This window comes from Salvelinus sp. IW2-2015, unplaced genomic scaffold (genome assembly GCF_002910315.2).
Source record: "Salvelinus sp. IW2-2015 unplaced genomic scaffold, ASM291031v2 Un_scaffold959, whole genome shotgun sequence".
Classification (NCBI taxonomy): domain Eukaryota; kingdom Metazoa; phylum Chordata; class Actinopteri; order Salmoniformes; family Salmonidae; genus Salvelinus; species Salvelinus sp. IW2-2015.
The window spans coordinates 42,417-57,100 of NW_019942663.1; the positions used below are offsets into that span (position 1 = coordinate 42,417).

At 41.0% G+C, this 14,684-nt stretch overlaps 1 protein-coding gene across 2 annotated transcripts in view; it reads left to right on the forward strand.

The window, feature by feature from the left end:
* Nucleotides 1–10,438: 10,438 nt before the first annotated feature.
* The window catches only part of LOC112069264 (E3 ubiquitin-protein ligase ZFP91), a 6,910-nt gene continuing 2,664 nt past the window's right edge, over nt 10,439–14,684 (forward strand). Inside the window, exons 1-7 of one of the 2 annotated variants that reach the window (XM_024136563.2) lie at nt 10,439–11,192; nt 11,632–11,666; nt 11,803–11,916; nt 12,140–12,182; nt 12,532–12,636; nt 14,270–14,353; nt 14,539–14,670. In XM_024136563.2, coding sequence (XP_023992331.1) covers nt 10,798–11,192; nt 11,632–11,666; nt 11,803–11,916; nt 12,140–12,182; nt 12,532–12,636; nt 14,270–14,353; nt 14,539–14,670 — 908 coding nt within the window. In that variant the 5' untranslated portion in view covers nt 10,439–10,797. The remainder of the gene's footprint in view (nt 11,193–11,631; nt 11,667–11,802; nt 11,917–12,139; nt 12,183–12,531; nt 12,637–14,269; nt 14,354–14,538; nt 14,671–14,684) is intronic. The other variant, XM_070438477.1, reaches the window with a different exon arrangement.

Sequence of the window (14,684 nt, forward strand, 5' to 3'; positions counted from 1 at the left end):
TTGGAGTCAACATGGGCCAGTTTTGGGGAGGCAGGTAGCCTAGTGGTCAGAGTGTTGGATTAGTAACCGAAAGGTTGCAAGATTAAATCCCCAAGCTGACAAGTTAAAACCTGTCATTCTGCCGCTGAACAAGGCAAGTCAGTTAGGCAAGTCAGTTAAGAACAAATTCTTGTTTTCAATGATGACCTAAAAACAGTGGGTTAACACTGTTTTTAGGTCATCATTGAAAACAAGAATTTGTTCTTAACTGACTTGCCTAGTTACATAAAGGTAAAATAAAAATCCCAGTGGAATGCTTTCGACCCCTTGTAGAGTCCTTGCCCTGACAAATTGAGACTGTTCTGAGGGCAAAAGTGGGGACGCAACTCAATATTAGGTGTTCCTAATGTTTGGTACACTCAGCTAGCACATCAATTATAAAAAATATCAGAACTTTTCCTCTGAAAAATGGATTGTGACTCAAACTCAGTCATTTCATGATTTAAATGGTGCTGTCCAACTGCTGACATGAATGTAGTTAATCACAGGGGTACCCTGACTGGGACTCAAACCCTGCTACCTGGGACTGTCATTCTAAAACCATTCCCAAAGACTAAAAACTCTGGCTGAAGTCGTTAGGAGTTGTACGAATGTTGTTTAGTATTTTTACAATACGTTCAACTTGTATTTTGTTTATTTTATTAGCTTGCTCGCAATGTTATCAATAACAATGACAACAATGATAATCCCACTTATGATGACAAAAACGCCATTCTTTTCAAAACATCAACATAACAAACTCTTGTCTCCAGACACATCTTGAATAATAGGTCTGACGCAGATTTTCTGAATACATGTGACAGTAACACGGAACCCAAACCGGCTGCGCGCGTGCGCCATCGTGCGCTATCGTGCATACATTTATTTTGTCCCCCCACACCAAACGCTACGCACGACACGCAGGTTAAAATATCAAAACAAATTCTGAACCAATGACATTCATTTGGGGACAGGTCGAAAAGCATTAAACATGTATGGCAATTTAGCGAGTTAGCTTGCACTTGCTAGCTAATTTGTCCTATTTAGCTAGCTTGCTGTTGCTAGCTAATTTGTCCTGGGTTATAAACAATTAGTTGTTATTTTACCTGAACTGCACAAGGTCCTCTACTCCGACAAATTAATCCACACATAAAACGGTCAACCGAATCGTTTCTAGTCATCTCTTCTCCTTCCAGGCTTTTTCATCGTTGAACTTATATGGTGATCGCAACTAAACTATCATTGTATTACCACGACACCCGGCAACAAAATTTGTCTTTCAATCACCCACGTGGGTATAACCAATGAGGAGATGGCACGTGGGTACCTGCTTCTATAAACCAATGAGGAGATGACTTTCAGCGCGATCTGCGTCACAAATAGGAACGACTTCTATTTTAGCCCTTGGCGTCACAGACGCTCATTGGCGCGCGCGCGCGAGCAGTGTGGGTGCAATAATTGAATAACATGGATTTCTAAATTTATTTTGCAACGCTCGCGCACGCGACGTGCCCGTTCTGGTCAGCATGTTAGTGACCAACTTCCCTGTTCTATAAACATCATCATAAGGTAAACAGTGGTGAACACCACCCAGAAACACAGAAAGCCTAATTATACATTCCCAAAACCTCAGAGGCACGTCCTCCAAAAGCATCTCAGAACCACTTGCATCCTGTTTAGCCATCTTGCTGGGCAACAAAACAAAAGATCTACAGCATTTCCAAATAAGTACCCCTCCCTTCCCCCTCCTCCCACCACCCCATTGGCTCCATCCTGTAGGTGCATACCTCAGTGCATGCAGGAAGAGTGTGATCAGAAGAGACGAACCAACACCGCTCGGTGCAGTTGTCGAAAGGTCGAAACTCTTCTACAACAAAAGCTCTGACAGGTCTCTAAAAGAAGAAAAGGCTATGCAAACAAGATGTAGCATGTGACCTGAGAATAAAACGACATTTGTTTGATTCACAGTCATTCCATCCTGTTTCCTTATTTCAAGTGGTTATACTTGTATTATAGCCAGGTAGCCTGAATTACATTTGTCGTGCCGTGATGTAAACATGGTTGCCGTTTCATTTGTTTTCTTTCACAATCCCTAAAATGAATGGACTCTGTTTAAATGTGATTTTCTCCACACAGTAAAATACAGACTGGAGTTATGCAAACACATGACGTAGCAGGTTACCTGATAATGAAACCACATTTGTTTTATTAACAGTCATTCGTCCTGTTTTCTTATCGCAAGTGGTTATACTTGTAATGTCAGGTACATTGTCAGTGAAACCTGCTACCAGTGTTGCTGAGAAGCCAGGTAGCTTAAGATACTTTATGTATCAAAGAGATCAAACACAATGTTTTAAATCCTTGTAGTCAAATTACATAACATGATGAGTGAAAGAGAAAAAATAAGTAATGGCAGAGAAAGCGAGAGAGATTATGCATTTGCTACACAATAATTACAGTTGAAGTTGGAAGTTTACGTACACATTAACCAAATATATTTAAACTCAGTTAATCACAATTCCTGACATTTAATCCTAGTAAAAATTCACTGTCTTAGGTCAGTTAGGATCACCACTTTATTTTAAGAATGTGAAATGTCAGAATAATAGTAAAGAGAATGATTTATTGCAGCTTTAATTTATTTCTTCACAATCCCAGTGGGTCAGAAGTTTACATACACTCAAATACAATTTGGTAGCATTGCATTTAGCATAGCATTTATATTGTTTAACCTGGGTTAAACGTTTCGGGTAGCCTTCCACGAGCTTCCCACAATAAGTTCGGTAAGTTTTGGCCCATTCCTCTTGACAGAGCTGGTGTAAGAGAGTCAGGTTTGTAGGCCTCCTTGCTCTAACACGCTTTTTCAGTTCTGCCCACAAATGTTCTATAGGATTGAGGTCAGGGCTTTGTGATGGCCACTCRAATACCTTGACTTTGTTGTCCTTAAGCCATTTTGATACAACTTTGGAAGTATGCTTGGGGTCAATTTCCATTTGGGAAGACCCATTTACAACCAAGCTTTATCTTCCTGACTGATGTCTTGAGATGTTGCTTCAACATATCCACATAATTTTCCATTCTCATGATGCTGATCTATTTTGTGAAGTGCACCATTCCCTCCTGCAGCAAAGCACCCCACAACATGATGCTGCCACCTTTGTGCTTCACGGTTGGGACGGTGTTCCTCGGCTTGCAATCCTCCCCCTTTTTCCTCCAAATATAACGATGGTCATTATGGTCAAACAGTTATTTTTGTTTCATCAGCAGAGAGGACATTTCTCCAAAAAGTATGATCTTTGTCCCAATGTGCAATTGCAAACCGTAGTCTGGATTTTTTACGGCGGATTTGGAACAGTGGCTTCTTCCTTGCTGAGCGGCCTTCCAGGTTTTGTCGATATAGGACTCGTCTTCCTGTGGATAATGATACTTTAGTACCTATTTCCTCCAGCATCTTCACAGGGTCCTTTGCTGTTGTTCTGGGAATGATTTGCACTTTTCGCACCAAAGTAAGTTAATCTCAAGGAGAGAGAACGCGTCTCCTTCCTGAGCGGTATGACGGCTGCGTGGTCCCATAGTGTTTATACTTGCATACTATTGTTTGTACAGTTGAACGTGGTACCTTCAGGTGTTTGGAAATTGCATATATTGGCACCGACATTCATATTGAAAAGCAGCCCTGAATCATCAACTCCGTATGTGGCCCCAGACACCCATATTGGAATGCGGCCTATTAGAAAGGAATTCCATATATGAACATAGAGCTGTGACCATGCCAATCTGCTCAACTGCATTCAATATTCATTAGCCACAAGCCACAACTGTAGGAAGCATTGGAGTCAACATGGGCCAGCATCCCTGTGGAAAAATTTCGACACATTGTAGAGTCCATGGTCTGACGAATTCAGACTGTTCTGAGGGAAAAAGTGAGGGATGCAACTCAATATTAGGTGTTCCTAATGTTTGGTACACTTTTTTCAATTTTTCAATTAGGAAAAATGGCAGAACTTTTCCTCTGAAAAATGAATTGTGACTAAATCTCAGTCATTTAATGATTTAAATGGTGCTGTCCAACTGCTGACATGAATGTAGTTAAGCACAGGGGTACCCTGACTGGGACTCAAACCCTGGTACCTGGGACTGTCATTCTAAAACCATTCCCAAAGACTAAAAACTCTTGCTGAAGTCATTAGGTGTTGTACGAATGTTGTTTAGTGTTTTTACAACAGGTTCAACTTTTATTTTGTTTATTTTATTAGCTTGCACGTAATGCTATCAATAACAATGACAACAATGATATTCCCACTTATGATGACAAAAACGCCATTGTTTTCGAAACATCAACATAACAAACTCTTGTCTCCAGACACATCTTGAATAATAGGTCTGACGCAGATTTCCTGAATACATGTGACAGTAAGTGACCAACTTCCCTGTTCTATAAACATCATCATAAGGTAAACAGTGGTGAACACCACCCAGAAACACAGAAAGCCTAATTATGCAGTCCCAAAACCCCAGAGGCACGTCCTCCAAAAGCATCTCAGAACCACTTGCATCCTGTTTAGCCATCTTGCTGGGCAACAAAACAAAAGATCTACAGCATTTCCAAATAAGTACCCCTCCCTTCCCCCTCCTCCCACCACCCCATTGGCACCTTCCTGTAGGTGCATACCTCAGTGCATGCAGGAAGAGTGTGATCAGAAGAGACAAACCAACACCGCTCGGTGCAGTTGTCGAAATTCTTCTACAACAAAAGCTCTGACAGGTCTCTAAAAGAAGAAAATGCTATGCAAACAAGACGTAGCATGTGACCTGAGAATAAAACAACATTTGTTTGATTCACAGTCATTCCATCCTGTTTCCTTACCTCAAGTGGTTATACTTGTATTGTAGCCAGGTAGCCTGGATTACATGTGTGTCGTGATGTAAACATGGTTGCCTTTTTATTTGTTTTCTTCCACAATCTCTATTGTTTTTCAAATCAAATGAAATGGCTCTGTTTAATGTGCTTATCTCTGCACAGTTAAATCCAGATTGGAGCTGTGCAAACACATGACATAGCAGGTGACCTGAGAATAAAATAAGATTTGTTTGATTAACAGTCATTAGTCCTGTTTTCTTATCTCAAGTGGTTATACTTGTATTGTCTGCAGTGCCACCTGCTACCAGTGTTGCCAAGACGCCAGGTAGCCTAAGAGATCAACATTGACGTGTTAAATCCTTGTAGTCAAATATAACATGATGAGTGAAAGAGAGAAAAAAAAAGTCAAGGCTGAGAAAGCGAGAGAGAGATATTATGCGTTTGCTACATATGACACAAACGACCCGTGAATTGACGTGGTTATAAGCCTCTCTTTAATTTATCAGTCATGTATTTCTGTCACACAATATGGGATTAGGTGTACAAACGTACACATTGCTGCCCAGACCAGTCCTACAACATTGTATTTACCAAGCTCCGTTTTAAAAGTCAAAAGGGCCTTGCAGCCAACACATGTCTTCTGCATCTTTTGCTTTTGTGGCATTGGGCAGTCACTGTTCCACATTTTGTTATGTTACAGCCTGAATTTAAAATGGATTAAATTGTAGATCACACAATACCCAGTAATGTCAAAGTGGAATTTTGTTTGTAGATTTTCTAAATTAATAAAAAATGAAAAGCTGAAATGTCTTAAGTCAGTAAGTATTCAACCGCTTTCTTGTGGCAAGCCTAAATGAGTTCAGGATTACAAACGTGCTTTAAAAAATCATGTAATAGGTTGCACGGACTAATTCTATGTTCAATAATAGTMGTTGACATGATTTTTGAATGACTACTCCATCTCTGTACCCCAGACATACAGATAACTGTAAGGTCCCTCAATCAGGTAGTGAATTTCAAGCACAGATTTAACCACAAAGACCAGTGAGGTTTTTCAATGCCTCGCAAAGAAGCGCACCGATTGGTATGTGAATATAAAAAATATTCCTTTGAGCATGGTGAAGTTATTAATTAGGCTTTGGATGGTGTATCAATAAACCCAGACACTACAATGATGCAGGAGTCCTTTCTTACTCAGTTGCTGGAGATGAAGGAAACTGCTCAGGGTTTTCACCATGAGGCCATTGGTGATTTTAAAACAGTTACAGAGTTTAATAGTTGTGATATGAGAAAACGGAGGATGGATCAACAACAAAAGAATGAAGCCTGTACAGAATACAAATATTCCTAAAGATGCATCCTGTTTGCAACAAGGTACTTATTAAGTAATACTGCAAAGAATGGATGGGGCAAATCCAACACAACACATCATTAAGTGACATTCTTCCTATTTTCACACATGGTTGTGGCTGCATTATGTTGTGGGTATGCGTGTCATCGGCAAGGACTAGGGAGTTTGTAGGATAACACTACATGGAATACAGCTAAGCACAGGCAAAATTCTAGAGGAAAACCTGGTTCAGTCTTCTTTCCAACAGACACTGGGAGACAAATTCACCTTTCAGCAAAACAATTACCTAAAAGACAAGGCCAAATTTACACTGGAGTTGCTTACGAAGACGACACTGAATGTTCCTGAGTGGCCTCGTTTCAGTTTTGACTTAAATCGGCTTGAAAATCTATGGGAAGACTGGCAATGGCTTTCTAACAATTATCAACAAACAGCATGACAGAGCTTGAAGAATTTTTTCAAGAATTATGGGCAAATATTGAACAATCCAGGTGTGCAAAACTGTTAGATACTGACCCCCAAAAGACTCACAGCTTTAATCGCTGCCAAAGGGGTTTCTGACATGTATTGTCTCGAGGGGTGAATACTTATCTAATCAAGATATATTAGTGTTTTATTTTTCAAATGTTTGAATTTTTCTTCCACTTTGACATTACAGAAAATGACAATTTAATCAATATTAATCCCACTTTTTAACACAAAAAAATGTGCAAAAGACAAGGGGTGTGAAGGCACTGTATGTAATGTGAGTAGTGTTATAAAGACAATGACTGTCTGTATGTACATAGTCCCAAATGTAATTTAATTTAACCAACCCCCTACACATACCCACACACAGGGGTAGATTGGCCATCTGGCAATTCTGGCAAATGCCAGATGGGCTGGACAATTTTTTGACAAACAAAAATGTTTTTATAAAAATGAAACAATTCAAATTTTGACATGGCCATGGGCCTGTTAAGAATAATTTATTAAAGATTTTTGTGCCATTTCTTTTTTATACTAATCTATAATGATCTATAACCACCCTACCAAGATGGGCTGGCCAGGTTTTTCTGAGCTGAGGTCACACAAACTCACATTCAAAGTCAAATGCGGCATCAGCAAAGAGACCTGCTCCGACTGTCATCAGTTAGACAGCCAGGATCATGGATCATTAAAAACGGAAAGGGTGCCTATTAACATAGAAAGAGCACATTCCACAGTCACCCCACCACTCAAAACGTCTTCTTTTTGGGGGCGGCTAAAACCATGACTTGCTCAAACAGTAAAGTGTAATATCCTCATGATTTCTGTAATGAAAGTGTCTGCCTTGCCCCTGTGCCTGCTGCTGTGATGAGCAAGCCACTCTCCTCTCCCCCTATGCGCTAGAGAGAAAAATCCATTCTGATCGTATAACATTTAAAAATGCAATTGCTGGAAATTCTGGAGTCCTATTTTGACATTAAAATATAGCAAATATAGTCTAATTTTCAACGCAAAATGCATCACAAATTCAATCACTGAAGTAGGTTGCACATCAAAATATCTTGAATCAGGCATTCCTGCTTGGACATGTTAGATGAAAAAAAAAATCTTGATTCAGTAGTCTATTTATTATAGTTCTTAATAAAGCACTATGAATGACTTTATAAGATGATTCCAAATCATGATTTGAGTCTGATCAAATCATAGGCTGGTGCCACCAACTGTAAAATTTAGAGGCACCAGTGACACCAGGGGAAAATGTTAGGCCTCAGGCCAATTCGTAATTTGATGTGTGTAAATCTGTGACAGTACGGATCTTCCAGCAGGACAATAACACCAAGCACAAATCAAAATCCACAAAAAAATGGTTAATTGACCACAAAATCAACATTTTGTAATGGCCATTTAAGTCTCCAGACTTCAACCCCATTGAAAACCTGTGGTTGAAATTGAAGAGCAGTGGTGGACTTACCATTAGGCAGAAAAGGCAATTGCCTCATGCCTCACATCATCAAGGGGCCTTGTTCATGAGCAGAGCATAATTTCTCAGTTTGAGGATCCCCCATGCTCCGCTCGAGGCCCCCCAAACCTACATATAGTGAGACAGAGGAGCGCTGTTTTGCTCGCTCTGATGCTTTCTCCGGTGAGATAGTATTAGCCACTTGCGAATTGACGGAAAGCTGGCAGGTGCACAGTGCTGGAATTTTTGGGATGAACGTGCGAAGTGATTTGTTTGACAATCAGATGAAAACATAATGACTGGTTGTGTTCATGGCACATTCAAAGGTAATACATTTTTACAGTTAAATGACATGTATTTACTATGAAACCATTTTTTTTTTTATTAGGAAGGGGGGCTTCAGACTGGCCTCTGCCTGGGGCCTCCAAATCACTATGTCCGTCCCTGTTAAAGAGGGCAGTTCATAATTGCAGATGAAGGATATCAAGGATCTGAAAATATTATTTATGGAGGAATGGTCTAAGATCTCTCCCAATGTGTTCTTCAATCTCATAAAACATTTTAAAGTTAGCGGCGTGTGCAATGATGTGGGCTTGTGTGGATAAAATGCCAGGGCCAAATTCTTGTCCCAATCAGCCCCTGCCCACCCACATTAAGAGGCTGGAGCAGCATAGCATCAGCTGCATGTAGTGTGCCACTCCAAAAATGGTATATTGTATTTTATTGTATTTACATGCCACCAAGTGGCTGTGAAATATACAAACGTGAAGAGCATCATACAGGTGTCTCTCTCCCGACCGGTTACCAAAGCTGCATAGTGATAAAAATGGTGGTCAACACTGCAGCCCAGTGGTGCTATTAAGTCTAGCACTTATCTAGCACTTCAACAGGTGCATGTCGGCTCTCATGTCAGAAGATTTTGGATTGATTTAGAATAGTTTATATTAAGGGAAACCACGTTTAATGTTTCTTTGGAAGATTCTGAAATTATGTTTTATTTTGACACAACTGATATGGAACCCTGTTTAAGGTAGAACTGAAACCTTATTTTGAAATGATGAGAAAATGTCAAAACAAAAAAAGCAGTACATACCATAAAACCTTTTGACAAAAGTGCATTTTCTTTTGACGTGTAATACCCCTGTCTATGTTAAGTTTATGTACTCTTCTCAATATATAGCATTTTTTGTATGTTTCGTTATTGTTCAATATATCATTAAATGAATACATTTTATGTGAAAATCCATGTTAAAGACCCACTGCAGTCAAAAATGCCTGTGTTTTGTATTTACACACTATGAGGTTGGAATAATACTGCGAAATTGTGAAAATTATGATAATGCCCTCTAGTGGATAAGCTGTTTGACAAGACTGCCTGAAATTACAGCCTGTTTTGGTCAGATGGAGTTTTGGCCTCACCAGGTGGTAAATTAGTTTTTAGACCTATAAGAAAGAGAGTTCCAAACCCCTCTGCCAATAATAGCTAGTTTTTAGTTTTCCCCTCCCCACTCAAACCACTTCCAGATAGTCCTAGCAAAATTCTTGCTTGAGAAATTGCTCTTTGGTAAGAAGCTATTTTTTGTTTCTTTTTTACAAGGAACCTGGAAACTAGCCACTAGGGGCAACAGTAAGCATCGGCCTCTGATTCCAAAGGTTACAAGTCTGAAACCAGCAATAGAAAGTTGTTTGAGATTTTGAATTCGGAGTAAATGACTAACCTTAAGATTTCGGAGTTAATGCCTCAACTTAACCTTAAACATTTGGAAATTTGATGTTTGAGAAACATGGATGAATGTCTAATTCTGACGTGAGACTGTGAGAGATTGTTGGTAGTGGCTTCCGAACAGCGCCCCGTCTGCTACCCAGTCATTTTAGAACAGTCATCCCACTTTTAAGGCTACACTGCCATCTAGTGGCAAAATAACTTGCAAAATATAAAATAACAAAACATTGTATAATTTACAAAGAAAGGACTGGATAACACAATTTACTCTTACATCCACTGTACTTTGTTAGACTTTACATTCAAAATAAAATCTGATAAAATAGCATGTGTGATCTTTGCACTCGGCCTACATTTCCCACGACTAGAAGGGCTGTCTGTGCGCGCGGACTCTTTGCACAGCTCCTGCGCGTCCGATTTCACTGATCTGTAAACAACTGGGATGGGACCAACACGTGCTATGTGGTCTGTACTTATATGTTTGGGTGATGATGCTGCGAACGTGCGCATCTGCTGAACAGTATGTTGCTTATGCATTTAACCTTGGTTTTATTTTGGCTTAAAGGAGACGCAACAAAGTGGTAACGCGACATGGCCCGTGCAAATAGTTAGGTTTACTATAGCTTTAAGAATGCAAAAATAGTGTCTGGTTCTTTAAAAATGGATATTGGTTTATTATTATAGTATGAATTAAGGAAAGTTTTTATTATTGATCAATAAATGAACGCTTATAATTTGCGGACAAGGCCCGAATTCTGTGAATTATGTCACAGTCGGATTACGGCCTTTAACTAGCAATCCAAGCGTTTTGATCGATGTGATATCAAATGTAATCATTTGTTTACTGCCAGTACAGTATCAGAGAAAGTAATAAATACGGTTCGGGACAAAAGGGTAAGAACCGGGAACACGCGGTGATGGAGCCGCAAATCACCGATAACAATAAAAGGGAAGAGCCCGAGGATGACAAGGCCACGGTAAAATCCCCGGCCTCGAGTGCAGCGGTCACCCCGCGCAGGACTTCGAGAGGCCGAGGAGTTGGCCGGAAGAAAGGGGTTTCTCCTTCGCCGTGTACGAATGGAGCAACACCAGGCACTCAGAGTTCTGGACGAGTGTTACGGGACCGGTCTACACGAACACTACCAGCTTGGTTGCAGAGCGAGAAGAGTGATGATGCAGAAGAATCGAGCCCTGACAAAGCCGTAAACCGCCGGAGGAAGGCTGCTTGTCCACGACCCAGGAAAAATGCCTCCTCCGCAGCTTCAACAGAGAGTACCGGAGAGGTCGGGGATGACAGTAGTCAAGCTCATGAGTACGTTCGTATACGCCTTTACTACACCATAAATTGCAATATAGCCGTGTCCTCTGCAATAAACGTAACATCTTTACATGCCTGTGAAATTGTTAGCCAGCTAAGTTTGCTTGTCAACATTTTACGGCCATAAAACCGGTTGTATGCATTGCTGCTAATTGTATTCCCTGACATGTACATATTCCAGCACAGTTCCTTTAAAAAGGGAGGAGGAAGAGGGAGGGGTAATACCTGGTTTTAATGTCTAATGTGCTTTACCTGTCCTCCCATTCATTTACATTTAAGTCATTTTCCCGGGGTGAGCGGTTTTGTCAAGTTGCGATCTGTATGTAGCAGTTTTAAATGACATCAACTCATGATTATGTCACATTGTACATAGCTAGATTAACAGAAAGTCCGCCGAGAAGTTATCACTATTTTGATAACTCTTTCTCTGCAGCTCAGGGGACCCAAGGAAACCCACTGATGTTCAAGGTAGGTGACCACCCTCATACATTGCTTGATAAACTAGATCAAGATATGTGACTACAGTAACAAACTAGTAAGACACACCTTGAATTAGTATTCTAATTCAAGGTGTGTATGATGGCACTCACTTTGCCCTTTCCAGCCCACCCTCACTCACAGAATGCTCAGACGCGTGCCAAGGCCCCTTCTGCCCGGGGTGCCAGGGGGTCGGCCAAGCCTGTGTGCAAGAGTGAGCCTGGCACCGACAACCCAACCGGTAGGCACACCAACCGGCTAAATTGTGTTTGGGATTAAACTGAGTGGGCTAAGAACGTCTTGGGTTGCATGGACATTTGGGGTTGGATTTTCTGGTCGGTTACATCAACACTGTGGGGGTTGGGCCGTTCCCGAGACAGAGGGGAATGTGTCATCCTGAAAAAGCCCGATCAAATTGTAATGGTTGTATTGGCATTGTGTGATAATGTTTTATTTTTTCCCAGTGGAGGTGGAAGCAAAGGTAGTTGCAAAGAAGACAGTTAGGATGTGAGTATACACATGCATTCCAAATTGTATTAGTCACATGCGCCAAATACAGCAGGTATAGATAGACCTTACAGTGAATTGCTTACTTTGCGAGCCCCTAACCAACAATGCAGTTAAAAAAATACGGATAAGAATAAGACATAAAATTAAAGAGCAGCAGTAAAATAACAATAGCGAGACTATATACAGGGGGGTACCAGTACAGAGTAAATGTGTGGCGGCACCGGTTAGTTGAGGTGAATAAACAAACGGCATTCTTACTCATCTCATGGCTGTGTGTGTGCGTGCGTAAGAGGCTTGGGTCTGTCTATCTGTGCTGCCGTAGTAACACGGACTCCTCTCGCCTCAGTGAGAAAAAAGAGGAGAATGAGGAAGATGTTCTCTTGGGAGGAGAAGATGAGTCTCCTTTCCAAGATGACCCTAAAGACTTCAGCTTCCAGCCACAGTCTCAGAGGTAATGTTGGCGAGACAGCAGTGTGTGTGGATCAGTATAGGCAATAATCAATTGTCCACATACAGTTGAAGTCGGAAGTTTACATACACCTTTGCCAAATACATTTAAACTCAGTTTTTCACAATTCCTGACATTTAATCCTAGTAAAAATTCCCTGTTTTAGATCAGTTAGGATCACCACTTTATTTTAAGAATGTGAAATATCAGAATAATAGTAGAGAGTGATTTATTTCAGCTTTTATTTCTATCATCACATTCCCAGTGAGTCGGAAGTTTACATACACTCAATTAGTATTTGGTAGCATTGCCTTTAAATTGTTTAACTTGGGTCAACGTTTCGGGTAGCCTTCCACAAGCTTCCCACAATGAGTTGGGTGAATTTTGGCCCATTCCTCCTGACAGAGCTGGTGTAACCGAGTCAGGTTTGTAGGCACACGCTTTTTCAGTTCTGCCCACAAGTTTTCTATGGGATTCGGTACAGGGCTTTGTGATGGCCACACCAATACCTTGAATTTGTTGTCCTTAAGCCATTTTGCCACAACTGTGGAAGTATGCTTGGGGTCATTGTCCATTTGGAAGACCCATTTGCGACCAAGCTTTAACTTCCTGACTGATGTCTTGAGATGTTGCTTCAATATAGCCACATCATTTTCCATCTTCATGATGCCATCTATTTTGTGAAGTGCACCAGTCCCTCCTGCAGCAAAGTACCCCCACATCATGATGCTGACACCCCCGTGCTTCATGGTTGGGATGGTGTTCTTCGGCTTGGTCATTATGGCCCAACAGTTCTATTTTTGTTTCATCAGACCAGAGGACATTTTTCCAAAAAGTACGATCTTTGTCCCCATGTGCAGTTGCAAATCGTAGTCTGGCTTTTTTATGGCAGTTTTGGAGCAGTGGCTTCTTCCTTGCTGAGCAGCCTTTCAGGTTATGTCGATTTAGGACTCGTTTTACTGTGGATATAGATACTTTTGAACCTGTTTTCATGTCTCCTTCCTGAGCGGTATGGCGGTTGCATGGTCCCATGGTGTTTATACTTGTGTACTATTGTTTGTACAGATGAATGTGGTATCTTCAGGCATTTGGAAATTGCTCCAAAGGATGAACCAGACTTGTGGAGGTCTACCATTTTTTTTCTGAGGCCTTTGCTGATTTCTTTAGATTTTCCCATGATGTCAAGGCAAAGAGGCACTGAGTTTGAAGGTAGGCCTTGAAATACATCCACAGGTACACCTCCAATTGACTCAAATGATGTCAATTAGCCTAACAGAAGCTTCTAAAGCCATGACATCATTTTCTGGAATTTTCCAAACTGTTTAAAGGCACAGTCAACTTAGTGTATGTAAACTTCTGACCCACTGGAATTGTGATACAGTGAAATAATCTGTCTGGAAACAATTGTTGGAAAAATTACTTGTCATGCACAATGAAGATCTCCAAACCCACCTTCCAAAACCTATAGTTTGTTAACAAGAAATGTGTGGAGTGGTTGAAAAACGAGTTTTAATGACTCCAACATAAGTCTATGTCAACCTCCGACTTCAACTGTACATGTTTAGCAAGTGGAGGTGTGGTAGGATCATTGTGTGTGTGTAAGGCAATGAGTTTGAGCATTGTGCTTGTGTTACAGTGGGGAAATCAGCAGTGATGATGACATTCCCTTCAGAGATGACCTCAACGACCAGAGCTACAACCCGGAGGCTGAGACTACTAGGTGTGTATGTGTGTCGTAATGCTTTCCCTTTGGGAGTGTGTGTGTGTGTGCATGTCAGCTCCAATGTATTATTCCCTTTGTGTGAATGGGTGTGCGTATGCATATAAATGTTTGCGTGTATTTTGTGTGCCTTTTACCCATGTGACCTGTCTGTTGACCTTCCAAATGGATCCTCCGTCTCTTAGGGATGCCCCCAAACCCCGGCGCAAACCTCCTCCGAGACAGAAAGAGAAAAAAGAGAAGGAGACAGGAATCAAGATAGAGGGTACAGACGTGAAGTTGGAGAACGAGTTCGGAGAGGGCGATTTGCCCAGAAAGTATGCCCCCCCCC